The following is a 17,091-nucleotide window of genomic DNA, read 5'->3' on the forward strand; positions in this document are numbered from 1 at the left end:
CTTTTAGAGCAGGTGAAAATCCATACAGACAAACCCCTGAACTTCCAAATAACAGCGTAATGAGGAAGAGTCCATGTGCCCTGCTGGGGAACTTCAGAGGGCAGAATTTCTCCAGCACTGCCATATGGGTTAGGCTTCAGAATTCCATGGCCTGGCCAGAATCCAGTGATGTTCTTTCTCCTGGCACAGAGGTGCAGGGGATCCAGGTGTCACTACAGTGTAATAAAATATAAAATATTATTATTTATGTTATATACAATATAAAATATTTGATATAAAATATAAAAAATTAAATATATAATGGATTGCTCCCTTGCAGTGTATGGCTAATTCAGCCACTCTACAGCCATTGAACTTTTTAAATAGCCTAATTTTAGCCCACCAGTCTTTCTAATTTAGTCCCATTAATTTAAAGGAAATATCTCTGTGGAGCAGTGATACATCAAGCAGAGAGGAGATGTTCTAAGTTGTTTGGTTTGTTTCCTATAATTGCCCTTTGCCCTTAGAACTGTTTGTGTACTTCTGGAAAATAACTCCATGTACTATTGTAATGCAAAACATTAAGGCTTTTCTGTAAACAAACGAAAGTACAATTACAGGAGTGCAAAACCATGACTGAATGATTCTGCAGGGGCTTTGTTACAAAAATCTCATTTCTGGTAAACTTGATATTTCCAGAAGATTTAAAGAGGAGAATGGGGGAACCACTCAATCTTCAAAAGTTACATAGGAGGAAAGAATAAAATCACCCTCTAGGCTATTGTGGGGGTTTTTTAGAATAGAAGCATAGTACTAGCAATGTGAAGTTTGCAGGTCCGTATCACAGAAAAACCCATCAAGCCAATCAAGTGTGAGTGATGTGTATCAAGAAAAACAGAAAAGCCACTTAAAGGACAGAACATCAGAATCAGCCTCTGATATGTAACAGTGGCAGCGCAAGCCAAGGTGAAAACCTCAACATGCACATTTTCAGAGGCATTAATCCTGGAAACAAAGAAGCAATAAGCTAAAAAGCTTTTACACAGCCTCACCAAAGGGAGTAAAGAACAGAAACTGGCACAACAACCAGATGAAATAATAGCTGCACCTTAGAGAGTCTCTCCGAGCAAAACTATTCAAAGAAGAAAAGGAGACGTTTCCTGAAGGCTGATGCACCTGTTTCTTACTTTTTAAGCTATGGCTACAATCCCAAATATCCTTAATGAAGAGAAAACCCCACTGAAGACAGTGACTTTAGCTGCTGAGTAACCATGCACAGCAGCCATATGTGAGGGGAGGATTTACCGTACAGCCAAAGGCCAGGACTAGAGATGGGCACAAAACAAACTATGAAACAAAAAGTACAGCGAGTCGAGCTGGTTCTCCATGACCCAGGTCGGGGATTCCATTTTGTCAAAGCAAACATTTTCCCCTTTGGTGTTTCCTTTGCTTTCCCACAAGGAGATGCCTGCCTGCCCCCTTCCCACCACCCAATAGCGCTACCTACCTACTCCTGCCACCACCACTACTCCTGCCACCACCTCTGTGGGCACCATCCTCAGAAGCAGTGGGTCCGGCTTCCCTGCCAGGAGCTGGCTGCTACCTCTGAGCATTTGCCCACCTATCATCCGGGTTCATTTTTTCGGGGATTCATGGTTTTCCAGTTCATGCCCATCTCTAGCCCGGACCTTATTCCACACAAGGGGCCCTTATTGTTGGAGGGCTGAATTACCACATTTTGAAGAGGCCTTTTCCAGCCTGCAGTGGCCAGAAGCCATGGCAGGAATCCCACAGACACTGAATTCAGAATTGAATTACCTAACTGCTTCTGCCTTAACAGGAAGCCGCAAAAGAAGTTGTGCCTGTGATGGCCCCTCACCCTTTTCACGCTTGTAAGTACTGTGTGAATATTGTTGCTCTTTCTTTCACAGCTCACTGAAGGAGAATATGTTCCAAAGTAAGTGTGGAGCCCTGCAACAAACTCTTTTCATATCTGATTTTAGAAAAATCATTAATTTTATTTATTTATAGAAAAAGATCCTACTCTTCTAGTGCTTATGTACCACTCAGAGCAGATAAAAGAGTGGTTTAAGTCATGATAAAACAGAATAAAATTACAAAGTAAGTAAAATAAAATAAAACAAAATAAAAACTAATAGATAATCCAAATTAGACAATGCAAAGCATACTTGTTTTAGAAGTCAAACAAAAGCAGGGCATAGGACTGAGTCTGCCCATCGGTTTGTGTTGTTCTGTATCCCTCATCTGCATCATGAGTGGCCACTGCTCTCCAGGGCTTTAGGTACCATTCCAGTGCTACCAGAAGATGTTAGAGATTGAACCTGAGACCTTCTGCATGGAAAGCACATCCTTTACCACTGAGCGAGCAATACCTGATGAGCTATAGCAATTCCCTGCTTAACCTTTCCCTTATATAAATGTCTTCTCTTAGACATTTATATAAGGGTAGGCCATACATGGAAATTGAGGCACATAATCTGAATGGTTCTCTTTCCTCTCTAGCTAAGAGGTTTACAAGCAAAAAATTAATGCATGCTGTTGAAATATGGCTGCTAGTTCTCTTGTGTAATTTACATCTGGGAATGCATGATTTCCAATTGGAAAGCGGGCATGTCCATCGCCACTCGGTCCCAGCTGGAGAGCCAGACTTGTGTTTCAATCACAAACTGAAACCTAGGTTAGAGATGAAAAAGAAAGGGATTGAAAATGGAGAGTGGAAACAGGGGTTGATGGAAGGATTAAGTGCCTTGGGTCCCACCCAGTACTTCTTCACTGGGAATCTTGTTTTCTTGACCTTACTTTGGAAAGGGTAAATAGCAGCCAGGCATGGATGATGTTTGCTGGAGGCAGAACATATATTTTAGCCTTTGGAAGCCCTCTGAACTCTGAGTGGAATTAATAGCAGGCCTGCAATGAGGACAGTGTTTGCATGTTTAATTTACCTGTGTGCACCAGGAAAGTAGCAGTGTGGTGTAGTATCTGGAATGCTGGGCAGTGGCTCAGAGATCCAGGTGCTTTCCCCCACTGAGCCTCGAAACTCATTGGCTGAATCCTGGCACACTGCTGTACAAATGACATAATGTTTGGAGTGAAATGGTTTCACATTAAGAAGTCTCTGTAGATGTTGTTTGTTGAATACTGAGTTGTACGACTTGGCATGCAATAGATAATATCTACAGAGATTTGTTAACTTGAGGCAATTCCCCTCCACAATTACACCTTTGCATAACATAATTTCTTTGGGTGCTTTTGGGATAGCTTCCCTCTCGCAGGCTGACTGACCTTACTAGGCTTGTTTTGAGGAGAAAAATGGGGGCGGGGGGGAAGAACCATGTATGCTCCCATGACCCTATTGGAGGAATGATAGGAGGAGATAAATGTGGCTAGCAAATTAAAAAGTAAATACATTTACAGACCGAATCTGTTGCAGGGAATGAAAGATGAAGGTTGGTGTAATCAGTCAGGTTTGTCAAGTGGCCCCAACATGTGACAGGCAGGTAGCCATTCTGAGCTTCAGGAACATTGCGAGCATGTGATGCCTTGACTTACGACCATAATCTGTTCCAGAAGATGGATGTAAGACATAAGACATTTATTTGTCATTGCACTCACAAGTGGGTGCAACGAAATGAGGTGCTCTTCCCCAAGGTAAAACTGGACAACACCACTACAAAAAAAGTTAAAATATGCACAACACTCACCATACAAATATAGATAACCCATTTCTCCCAGCAATTAAAATTCCACCAAAAACTTATGACCCCGCATTTAAACTCAATACTGCACTTGGGTAGAAGCTGTTCTTGAATCTGCTTGTCCTTGCTTTCAATACCCTGAATCTCCTTCTCGATGGCAATAGTTCAAAGAACTGATGTCCCGGATGAGAGGAGTCTTTCAGTATGTTAGATATCTTCCTCTTACATCTGTCCTTATACAATTCTTCCAAAGAGAGGAGTGAACAGCCAATGATGTTTTGGGCCGTCTTAATCACCCTTTGAATTGCCTTTTTCTCTGCCACTGTGCAGCTCGTGAACCATACACAGAGACAGTAGGATAATATGCTCTCAATCGAACTCCGATAGAAGGTGGTTAACAAACTCTCAGTCAATTGTTGTTTTCTAAGAATCCTTAGAAAGTACAACCGTTGTTGTGCCTTCCTGATTAACGCAGCGGTGTTTGCACTCCAAGTCAGGTCATTTGTTATGATGGTCCCAAGAAACTTACATTCAACCACCTGTTCCACACAAACTCCGTCTATATACAGTGGCTGAATGTATGCTCTTTTTTTTCCTATAGTCCACTATAAATTCCTTAGTTTTTTGGATGTTAAATAGAAGACTGTTTTTTTTGCACCAACGGGATAGCTGTAATACCTCATCCCGATACACCGACTCATCATCCCCGGAAATAAGTCCTACTAGTGTAGTGTCGTCTGCAAATTTGATAATCCGATTACTGGGATGGTTATTGGTGCAATCCGATGAATAAATGGAGAACAGTAGTGGACTGAGGACACAACCTTGTGGAGTGCCAGTGCTGAGTATCTTGTCAGTAGAGATGTAGTCATTCAGTTTAACCCTTTGTGGACGATTTGTTAAAAAATCCAAAATCCACAGACAGATAGAATCTGGAAAATCTAGATCTTTAAGTTTGACTATTAATCTGTGGGGTATAATGGTATTAAAAGCAGAGCTAAAGTCCGCAAACAGCATTCTTACATAATTCCCTTGTGTTTCCAAGTGGGATAGAACCATATAAAGCACTGTATTAATTGCATCCTCAGTTGATCTATTTTCTTTATAAGCAAACTGAAGCCCATCAAAGGAATCAGGAAGGCAGGAGATAATATATTTCCAAACTAACTGCTCAAAGCACTTAATTAAGATTGAAGTTAGTGCCACCGGCCTATAGTCATTCGGACTGTTTGTAGGCAACTTTTTAGGCAGTGGAACGATGATGGAAGCCTTGAGACAGACAGGAACTGCACATAGTGTCAGGGATCGATTAAAAATTACAGTCCATATCCCGGCTAGCTGATCAGCACAGCCTTTTACCATCCAACCAGGAATTAAGTCGGGTCCAGCTGCTTTTCTGGAGTTAACCACCTTCATAGTCTGTCTCACATCCTGCTCATTCACAATGAAGGGGGGACTCTGCTGAGTAAATGATGGCAAACGAACAGTTTCAGTTTGATCGATCTTGAATCGAGCGAATGTAACTCGAAATGGTCGTAAATCAAAGCACCATTTCCCATAGGAATGCACTGAAATGTGATTAATCCGTTCCGGCTGAAGAAAAAAACATCACACACACAAAAAATTTTTAAAAAATCACTGCAAGATTTATTGGAAATGTGATTAATCCCTTCCATTGGAAGGGGGGGAGGAAGAAAAGCAATCAAGAGTGCAAGACCCATTGGAAATGCACAGAAAACAAACAGAGCAGATTGGAAATGCACAGAGAACAAAGGGGGCAGGTCAGAAATGAAAAAAAAGGAAAAAGCAAGGGAAGCATAAGGACCCATCAGAAATGGGGAAAAAAACCAAAAAGCAACCAAACCCCCGAAGATCCATTGGAAATGGGGGGGAAGCAAAACAAACAAACAAACCAACCCCCCAAGACCCATCGGAAATGGGGAAAAAAACCTAAAAAGCAAACAAACTTCTGAAGACCTATTGGAAATGGGGGGGGGAAGCAAAAAAACAACCCAACCCCCCAAGACCCATTGGAAATTGGGAAAAAAAACAAAAAACAACCAACCCCCCCAGATCCATTGGAAATGGGGGGAAAAACAAACAAACAAACCCCCAAGACCCATTGGAAATGGGAAAAAACACTCCAAAAACCAACCAAACCCCCCAAGACCTATCAGAAATGGGGGGGAAACAAAAAACAAACAACCCCCCCAAAACCCATCATAGCACAGAAGCATAAGCACCCCACTCAAAACCATCCTGCAAAAACACCCAGAAGAGTTTTTAAAAAGCAGAAAACAGCACCTTACCTTACCAGGCAGCCTGAAGTCTCCCTGCAAACAGACACACACACACACGCTCACTCAGAAGAAGCAAGGAAGTCCCAAGCCTCCTCTGACGCACACTCTCTAACTGCTGGGGTGAAAGAGCTACAAAGAAGCAGCCTCGTTGCCACCTATGATTAGAAATTTGAATTTCTCACTTTTTTCTCTGCCTTTTTCTGTTCGTAAGTGGAATATCCAGTCGCAAGTAGAAGCAAAACTTTGCGGCCGAAGCTGGTCATAACTCAAAATGGTCATAAGTAGGGATGTTCGTAAGTCGAGACACCAATGTATTTTATGAACAAGACTGTGTAAGCCACATGGACACAAATCCTGCAAGTGTCTCCCATGTCCTTGCAGAAAGAAGCACTGTGTTGTAGTGATTAATTTGTTATACCGGCACTTGAGACATTCAGGCTCCCATCTCAATTGAGCCAAGATACTCACTGGCTGACCTCAAACCTGACTCATTCTCTCCTTCTTCCCATGTGATGTAACTCACAGGATACTGTGAGGAGCAGCAAAAACAAGGTCAGTATCCTGTTGAGTAGCTCTGCTTGCATAATGAGAATGATAACACCAGACCTGTCAGATTTTTTGCTAATTAAAGTGTTCCTTTTTTTGATTTGTGGTGTGCACAACTCCCATGCAATGATACAAAGTGTTGCACACTGACAGGGGCATAAAGGAAATAATCATAATGATGGCCCGGTGATAAGGCAGTAGAGTAATCCATATATACATGGAAGAAATGTTTAAAAATTTAGATGACAGTCGTGGAGAGAAAATAATGCAAGGGCACCCCCCCCCCCCCGGTCCTGATCATTATGCCCCAAATTGTCTACATCACCAAAACACCACCTACAGACACACTTCCCTGTCTTTACAAGAACATATTGCAACTAACCACATAAGCCTGCTTGAGTCATTCCTGCTTGAAAATGCAGACACCCTTGCAGCAGCAGAGGAAAAAAAAGCTGCTTTGGGAGCAAAAGGGGCTGGGCCAATTCAAATCAGCCTTTGTGTCAAGGGTCAGTAAGAACTACTTCAAATTTACCCATTGTATAAGTGAAGCAAATCCGGTGATATTTGACCATGTAGCCACAGGCTAATGTATACTGCTTTGAGTGCATTGGAAGAAAAGTGAGATATAAGTTTAGCTAACATATGAACAAATCTCAACGTTTCAAAAACTTCCCAGGCAAACATTGCATGCATCCAGAGGCAACAAGAACCCATCTCTCATGACATGATTGTCATAAAGATGTTGATGGTGCACTCCCTCCATGATCTAAGCTGCTGATGGCTTTTTCTCAAGTTGGTGTCACAATGTGGCACTCAGACAATACTCTTGACTAATAATTTATTCTCCAAGATTTTCTCCCTCCCTCCCTCCCTCTTCATGCAGTACTGTACTTTGAGTATAAATACAGCAAGGTGAGGTTTAAGAAAGCAAACAGCCATTCTGAACTCTGCTTCTCTTTTAACCTAGTAACAAAACATGAACGCAAATAACCCTTCCCAGGAGGCTTTCATCTGAAGCACTTCAAAGCAGCCTCCACAAAATGGGAAAATTACCCTTAAGGAACTGGCCGCAGGCATAGAGGCTCAGCATATTAAAGTACGCTGTGCATGCTTTAAAGTGCCACAGATCTGGTGATCATTCAAAAAGCCTGTTAAAGCTTTATTTCTTTATTTAAAATATTTCTACCCCACCTTTCTTCTAAAAAAAGGACCCAATTAAAATACAGTATTTAAAGGTATAAACAGTAAGTATACAAATGCTAAAAAGGATCAGAAACATCATACTAAAAGACTGTAACTAAAAACAACACTAACAACACACTCAAAAAGTAAGACACAAAATCCTTTTTAAAACCCCACTCAGGCAGCCAGTCATAAGGGGAACCTGGCCTGACCGGAAATGTTTTATTTTGCTTGCAGAAGGACAGCAAAGATCAAGCTAGCCTGGCCTCCCGTGAGAGGGAATTCCAGAGTTTGGGAGCAGCAGCAGAGAAGGGCCTCTCTCCTGTGTCCCCAACCAAGTGCACTGTGAGGGTGGTGGGACTGAGAGAAAGGCTGCCTCTATTTATCTTAACTCCTCTATTTATCTTAACTCCTTATAAAGGGAGATGAGGTCCTTGAGATAGCTTGGACCCAAGCACCTTAGGGCTTTATAGAAGAGACGGGCATGACCCGCTGGTTTCGGTATTTGTGCCAGTTCATTTGGTGGCTGAACCCATGTTCGGTGCTTCAAAGCCCCGCCTCCTCCAGCAGACACCCACTCAGGGGCAGCACCTGGAGGAAGCGGAGCAGGGAAGCCAGGCTGCTGCCTCTAAGTGGGCATCCACTGGAGTAGATGAGGGTTTGAAGCACTGAACACCTATTTGGCCTCTAAACGAACTGGCACAAATTGCCAAATAGGCGGGTTGTGCCCATTTCTACTTCATAGGTTAAAACCAGCACTTCTAATTGTGCCTGGAAACAGATCGGCAGCCAGTGGAGCTGCTGTAACAGGAGCCTTATGTGGTCCCTGTGACCAGCCCTAGTTATCGATCTGGTTGCTGCATTTTGGACCTGCTGAAGTTTCCAAACACTTTCCAGAGGCAGTCCCACATCAAATATGTCACAGTAATCCAGCTGAGATGTAACTAAGGCATGTGCCACTGTGGCCAGATCAGACCCCCTCGAGGAATGGGCACAGCTGGCACACCAGCTCTAATTATGCAAAGGCACTTTTGGCACTGCCAAAACCTAGGCATCCAGGCTCAGAGACTAATCCAGGAGCACCTGCAAGCTGCGAGTCTGTGCTTTGAGAGGGCCTGCAACCCCATTCAGCAGAGGCTGCATCTGCCTTTCGACTGACTAGGATCACCCCTGTCTTGTCTGGATTAAGTTTCAGTTTATTCAACTTCATCCAGTCCACTACTGACATCAGATACTGATCTAGAGCTGAAACAATTTCCTCAGTTTTAGATGGCAAGGAGAGATAGAGTTTGGCATGATCTGCATACTGTTGACACTAAACACCAAAATTCCAGAGAATCTCTCCCAGGGGTTTCATGTAGATGTTAAACAACACAGGAGACAAAACAACCCTGAGGGAGTTTGCAGGCCAGTGACTAGGGACAGAAGTCTCACAGCACTACCTTCTGAGTTTTCCCCTCCAGGAAGGACTAGAACTACCATAAAACAGTGCCTTCATGCCCCATCCCAAAGAGACAGGCCAGAAGGATACCTTGGTCAATGGTATTGAAAGCCACTGAGAGGTCACTGAAACTCATTCATGAACACAGGGCAAGCAGGGGCCATAGTTACATTTGTACGACCTGTATCAACCACAGCATCCAAGTCAAAGCAGATCCAAGTAATTTTTTCTGCCAAGTCTCATGCATATTCTTCACAGTGAGCTACGGTATGGTTTACATTCTCTTCATTCAGGCTGTGATGCAATAGGCCCTTGATTACTTGAAAGAGGTCCTCTGGATGACTCTGCAGCTGCAATGGTGGCACAGAATAATGACTCCTCGACATCTCGGCGGCCTTCGATACCATCAACCATGGTATCCTCCTGGGGAGGCTCTCCGAGCTGGGAATTGGTGGCTTGGTGCTTGCCTGGCTCCGTTCCTTCTTAGAGGACCGCCTCCAGAGAGTGCAGCTTGGGGAGAGTGTTTTGGCTCCGTGGAGTCTCAATTGCGGGGTCCCACAGGGGTCAATTATCTCCCCAATGCTGTTCAACATCTATATGAGGCTGCTGGGTGGGGTCATTAGGGGGTGTGGGGTGCGGTGTCATTAATATGCTGATGACACTCAGCTCTACATCTTCTTTTCACCAACTGCAGGTGATGCCATCCTGTCCCTCCAGCACTGCCTGAGGACCGTACTGAAATGGATGCAGGAAAATGGACTAAGGCTGAACCAGGACAAGATGGAAGTACTGAGGGTGGGAGCCCCCGTGGTTGGTGACTTAGGTGACTCTCTCACATTTGGGGGGGGTGACCCTGGCCGTGAAGAGCGGGGTCCGCAGCTTGGGGGTACATCTGGACCCGACGCTCACCATGGAAATGCTGGTGGCATCGGTAGTCCGCACCGCCTTTTTCCGCCTTTGGTGGATTGCCCGGCTGTGACCCTATCTTGACACAAGGGTGCTCACTACCTTGGTGCATGCGCTCGTAATCTCAAGATTAGACCACTGTAACACACTCTACATGGGGCTGCCTTTGAGGCTGATGCAGAAACTTCAGGTGGTGTAGAATGTGGCAGCCAGATTCCTTAGTGGAGTGAGAAAATACCAGCATGTTTCTCCTATGCTGGCCATGCTGCATTGGCTGCCCATTCGTTTCCGCATCAACTTCAAAGTTTTAATGCTTACTTATAAGGCGCTAAACGTTTTAGGACCTCAATATTTGGCAGAACGCCTGCTCCCACCAAGATCTACCTGGATCACCCGTGCGAGTCAGGAGGTGAGGCTGAGGGGCCTGACGCCGAGAGAGGCCCGGAAGGAAAAGACACGAAACTGGGCCTTCTTGGTGGTGGCCCCTCGCCTCTGGAACAACCTCCCTCCGGAGATTTGCACGGCCCCTACGCTGGGCGCCATTAAAAGTCAATTAAAAACATGGCTGTATATTCAGGCCTTCCCTCCAGCTAATATCTGAACTTATTTCCATTCTTTCTTTCTTTCTTATTTGGCCTTTGTATTGTATTTGTTACTTCATGATTTATGTAATATTTTGTATTATTTTACTGCTTTGTGTGATGTTGGAAGCCACCTAGAGTGGTCTTGTAGACCAGATGGGCGGGGTATAAATCAAATAAATAAATAAATAAAAATACTTCTTTGCTGCTGGCACTGCCACAAAATAGGATTTCCAATGGGCCCTAGCCTACATTTGGTCAGAGTCACTCCGAGTTTTCTGCCATCCTCGCTCAAGCCTATGTCCTGCTCATTTCATCGCCACCAGCTCCCTGGTAAACCAGGCAGCCAGTTTGGCTCTGCTTGGTGTGAGGAGACATTTAAGAGCAATGCTGTCAATGGCCTTTGCCATTCCCCATTCCAAATTTAATTATCAAGATCTTTTGTATCTAATTTCTTCTTCAATAATCAGCTGGTATCCAAGTGTAAAAATGATTCCTATCTGATAGAAATGGCTGTTTGCAAGTTCATCCTACATGTTGTTTTCAAAAAATTATCAGATAGCGCCAGGCAATCACTGATGAAGATGGACCTCAGTGTCATCTCTGCAAGTGCAGTTACAACCTGCAATATACTAGAATCATGACCCTTGCCTATGGATCAGGGCACCAGAAAAGATGTACTGCTACAGAGTCAACAGACAGTTGGAGATCTTGCTGAAGGGAAGATTGCTTTGTTTTAACTGTTGTTTTAAAATTTTGTTTTAACTCAAACATGTTGCAGTAAATAATTATTTTTATCAAATATAAGCAGTTTCCCATCTAAAGACCAACTTAAAGGCTACACAACTCAGATGCAGGCCACACACACACACACACACACACACAAATCCTATCAAGTTTCTACCCCAGTTGTTGTGTTTAGTTGTTTAGTCGTGTCCGACTCTTCGTGACCCCATGGACCAGAGCACGCCAGGCCATCCTGTCTTCTACTGCCTCCCAGAGTTGGGACAAATTCATGTTGGTCGCTTTGATGACACTGTCCAACCATCTCATCCTCTGTCGTCCCCTTCTCCTCCTACCCCAGTATGACTCCTTTAATTCAACCTCATGACATGGACTGGGTTCTTGAAAGGGTGGCCCTCACAAGAGCACCCTTCAATCTTGCTGTAGCTAATTAATTTATTAATAAATTACAGTTAATTCAACCTGATGGCATGGATAATGTGGGTGCTTGATAATGTGGGCCCTCAGAAAAATACCCTTCAGTCTTGTTATGGCTTATTAATTAATTAACTTATATTAACTAATTTTAAATGAGTTAATTTATAAACCACAGTAACAAGGAAGGGTGCTTTTCTGAGGGCCCCCTTTTTGAGCATTCAGTCCATGTCATCAGGTTGAACTAACTGAAATGAATGCTCCCATAAGAGCAAAATTTTATGTCTGTTGAATATTTTTCCCAAATGAGAATGCGGGAGAGGGAAGGGAGATGAGATGATACTGGTGCAGAGTAGGTGGGTGTGGAAGGCCCAAAATGAAAATTTAGTCTCCTCCCTAGACTTGACCTTTATGCTCAAACTGTACACTGCAGAGAACCTGTGTTAGAGGTGAAATCACATTAGTGTTCTGATCCAAAATAAGAATCCTGTGATCTTAGGAAAGTGGGGTGGGTGGTGGGGGAGAATTAAGTGAAATGACAGTTTAGGAGTTCTGTGGGATTTTCAGTTCCAGAGTACTGTTTGTTAGCAGCATTGCTCTGGTGCTGTAGAGAATAAATGGATATCTGTGCCATTCAGATGGATCAGTTTTATATTAGTTCCCCTGTCATCACTGTTGTTATTATTGATTTCTGTCCTCTGTCACTAATGGCACACCCGAAGCCATATATGACATACTAAAAGGCCAATAAAATCTCAACAATAAAACGATTGAAAATGCTAACAACTGCCAGTAAAACCACAGCCATAAAAATATTCATAAAAATGTCCATGAGTGTAACGTGCAACCAAATCCAGTCACCTTGAGCTGGTCCTCAGTGCCTTCTTGAACAACCAGGTTTCTACCAGCTGTAGGAACACCATCTGAGGTGTGGCTAAGTTCAGGTACAATGACAGCATATTTCACCACATAGGCACCACTATGCCAGATAAAAGGACGTACCTCGGGGTTCCCTCAGTCTTTCCTTTCTTGAAAGTTACATATCTAATTTGGATTAGCTCCAGTTCTGAAAGGGCAAAATGTTGCTGGTGGCTCTTCTCTCCTGTAACTGGGAACTGGCCACCTTTCCTGCTTAAGGAATGGTGCTCTGAGCAGTGTATTGAACACCCTTTAGATTTTCTGCTATGGCCCAGAACGAAACTAGATCAGGTGCACTGAGGGGAGCTGAAAGGATGGGTGAGTCCTTTTGCCGAATGCTGTTTCAAGTACTGGGCCAGGGTGTGCGTGCATGTGTAAATAATGTAAAGGCAGTGACAGGGTTTTTTGCTTGCTTGTTGCATTTATATTTTGACATTTCTCCAATGAGCTCAAGATGCATGGCTCTCCCCCTCCTTCTCTCTGAGATCTCAGATCAACCCAGTGAAGGAGATCTAGCTGAGAGAGAATTACCCATTTTTAATTTTTATTTATTTTAGAATTACTCTTTAACAAAGGCATGAAACAATACAAAAATGGCTAAAATTTTCCCTGAACAATGCAAATATTACTAATACACAAACATTAGTAACAACATTATCACTTATTTCCCCAAGGAATCTGTTACAGGTAACATCACAACCTATTATGCATTCAATTTAAGCTCTGGGTCAGACTCTATAATGATCTCAGCATGCATTTAGCAGTAGTGCTCTCTCAGGTGTAAAAAGGCATCTGTTTATCATACTGCATGCCTTTCTTCATCTACCTATTTTGCATTTAGTGTGTTATTTTGTGATTGGTCAATGGACGGCAAATATAGGCTTCCTTTCCAGCTCTTATAACTGAAGCACTTGTCTCTGAGGAAATCACATCTCCAGAGAGAAAATGTATTAATCGCAGTGAGCATACATTTCTCTTAATGTTTAGTTTTACACATTCTTACCTTCATTCCTCTCTCTCTCTCTCTCTCTCTCTCTCTCTCTCTCTCTCTCTCTCTCTCTCTCTCTCCAAAGACCCTTTACAGATAAATTTGGGTAAACCAAATGAAGACTTGTTGAACTTTCTGTTTTTTTCTCAGTTCTGTACTAACATGGCCACACATCAGTACAAAACAACACTCAACAAATAATGTGCCTATATTTGAATAAATATGCAGATAGAGGCAGGAGTTTTTCTGTCCTGCAGTTTGGTAGGAAACTTAGAAGAAAACTGCCAGAAAATGAATCCTTTCATTGAATGCATGCCTGACTAAAGCAAATAAATGTTAGTAATGCCGTGCAGTGCAGTTTAGTGTGCTGCAGTGATTAAATCAATAATTATAATAATCGTCATGAACAGCAATGTTTGTAGATGGGTTTTTTTCCTCCATGCCAAGGTGCTTCAGGCATTAAAACAAAAATCATTATAAGAAGCACAGCAATAAAACAGAAATATTAAAACTGGCAGCTCCCTGAGGTGGAAAATACCTATTACTGCCCCTCCTTTCAAAAGTGTGAACTTTTAGGTACAAGGGGTGTGTGTGTGTGTGTGTGTGTGTGTGTGTGTGTGCGTGCGTGCGCACGCGCGTGCGCACCCATTTTAATTTTGAACATGACTATGATTTAGAAATGAATACATCTGAACACATTATAGATTTGGATGAGGTCATTCATTTATTTCCCCTTCATGTGCTGAAATACCTTGCTGTCAGAAGAGTCAGAAGCACCAGAACTGAAATAAAGACTTGCTGAAGAAATCAGCCAGCACTGAGACTATGGAAAGCAATGTAAGCCACAAGTTACTCCCCTCATAGAAGTATTAGTACCCTGTTTCCCTGAAAATAAGCCCTAACCTGAAAATAAGCCTTAGTATGATTTTTCAAGATGCTCATAATATAAGCCATACCCCCAAAATAAGCCCTGGTTGTTGTTGTTGTAGTATAGTCATTTAGTCGTGTCAAACTCTTCGTGACCCCATGGACCAGAGCACGCCATACCCCTCCTATCTTCCACTGCCTCCCGGAGCTGGGTCAAATAAGCCCTAGTTAAGTGAAATCCACCATCGTGCAGCAACCAGAAGAAGATGTCATGACTGTATTTGAATAAATGTAGATTGTTGTTCATGAAAAAAATTAAAACATCCCCTGAAAATAAGCCCTAATGCATTTTTGAAGCAAAAATTAATATAAGACCCTGTCCTCTTTTTGGGGAAACATGGTACATAAACAGATTGTACCTGGAAATACAAAAAGCAACTAAATGATTAAAGGTTTGTGAAGATGCGTGATCTCTCCAAAATCTTTCCTCATATAGCATCATATTTATCTATGTTTATATTGTTTTTAGTTCAGCACATAGTGGCTGAAATCCAGTAGTAAGCTGCAACTAGACTAGATCCCTTGATTCAGCGGAAATTTGGTGAGTCAACACCTATGTAAGTTCCACTGATTCAATGGCCTATTCTGGTAGTGACTTACTGCTGTGTGTTAGCCACTGTGTTTTAATTTATTTTCTATTAGTCTGTGTTTTCATGGAGATGTTGTTTCTCAGCTGTGTTTTATTAGCCACCTTGAGTATCATTTTGGTGAAAAGGAGCAACATGGCTATCATAGATACATGTTTCTTCATGGAATATGAGTTTTATAGTTAATTTTTAGTTCCGTTACTCTTAATATACAATAGTCTTTGTGAATTTCATGTTTACTGTTTCTCTGTTTATTGTTGAGTTCATTCTTGCCACAAATGGGAGGGGCGCTTTCCTCTTTCTATTGGTTCATAAAATTCCACTTGTCTGGGCATGTGATTCCCATCATCCTTTGCCTACTGAAACCTTTGTAAACCATTTCTTTTCCACTGAACTTGCACTGTCACATACTGTCTTCTACAATGAAAATGTGTGTGTGTGTGTGTGTGTGTGTGTGTGTGTGTGTGTTTGTGTGTGTGTGTGTGTGAGAGAGAGAGAGAGAGAGAGAGGGAGAGGGAGAGAGAGAGAGAGAGGGAGAGATGACTCAAATACAGCAATGTCATTTATATTTTTCAAAGGTCATGACACAAGAAAAAAATGTCAAAGGATTAATTATTGCTTCTGTGAGGCAATTTTAATAATCAAAATAAACACTCCACCCAGATTATTTCTTGCTATGGTGATTTCATCTTCAGAAGTGTATCACCATTAGTTTCAATGACTCAATGTTATATTTAGGAAGCTCTTTACAGAGCTTTGACTTATTTCATGTCTGATCTCCTACTTGATGAAAGTTGGTAACTGATGTATTAGTCACACAACATTTCTTCCAATGAAAGAAAGGACATGCCAAGTTTAATTTATTTTAAAGAAACTTCTGGAGTAAATGTAGAATGAACTTCACTTTAAACTATCTACAGTAAGAAAGTCTAGTACATTTGACATGTCTGGCTATGGATCGCCTGAGCCCTCTTGATTTGTGAGATCAAACTAAATATATTAATTGCATATATTGCTTTAAAACTCTAGGATGGGATGACATGGGAGGCTCAAGACCATGGGATGCAACAGAGGTGAACAAAATGTGGTTCTGAGGCTGCATGAAGCTCCACAGAAGTTATATGTAGCTGCCCCAGTCCCACCAGATGTCCATGCTCCAATACTAAGTGGGGGAAAAAAGAGAGTTTTGTCCTGCAAAAAAAGGTGTTCCAGGAACAACAATTCGCCATTTAAATAGTTTGCATTCACCACCATTGTCTGCATTATGTAACACTTTTTGAAATTTGGAAATGGAAAAAGACAATATTAGACACCTTGAATGTGTGGCCAGCACTGGTTTCAGGATTTATTTGTTGATTTCTTTATTTGGGTTTATTGCTGTCCTTGTTGCATTTTTGGGGTGTCTGTGGGTACCCAGAGGATCTTGGCAACAGATTATTGGTCCTCAGACCCATAGATGTCCTGAGAAAAAGTTTAGAAAGCGGTGTCTCTCTCTCCTGATTTAGACGTTATTAATCCTCAGTTGGCATATACTGTACATTTGCTTCCTGACTTTGGAACTTTTCTTTCTTCAGAGTATTCATTTAGACCAGTGCTCTAAGTAACTTTGTCATGATAAACTTTTATAATTATGAGTGGATTTATCAACATGTGACAAAGAGCTGGCGACAATGCCCTTAAAATGTTTACGTAACTCCTAACTAATAGCTTGAGGTTGTACTTCAGCTCTGAAACCATTATCTGCAGCACAATTAAGAGAGCGCTGGCATTTGCTGAGAGCTCCATTTCATATTTACTAATGGATGCATTTTCATTCTTTTGGGGGCTCCATGAGACCACAGATGTAGCTCAGAGCAACCTAA

At 42.3% G+C, this 17,091-nt stretch overlaps 1 protein-coding gene across 1 annotated transcript in view; it reads right to left on the reverse strand.

Moving 5' to 3' along the window:
* The window catches only part of KLF12 (KLF transcription factor 12), a 328,938-nt gene that overhangs the window by 511 nt on the left and 311,336 nt on the right, over positions 1–17,091 (reverse strand). The window contains exon 7 of the mRNA XM_078390763.1: positions 1–212. This exon is cut by the window's left edge and continues 511 nt beyond it. Coding sequence (XP_078246889.1) covers positions 130–212 — 83 coding nt within the window. The 3' untranslated portion in view covers positions 1–129. The remainder of the gene's footprint in view (positions 213–17,091) is intronic.

This window comes from Pogona vitticeps, chromosome 3, assembly GCF_051106095.1.
Source record: "Pogona vitticeps strain Pit_001003342236 chromosome 3, PviZW2.1, whole genome shotgun sequence".
NCBI classification, from domain to species: domain Eukaryota; kingdom Metazoa; phylum Chordata; class Lepidosauria; order Squamata; family Agamidae; genus Pogona; species Pogona vitticeps.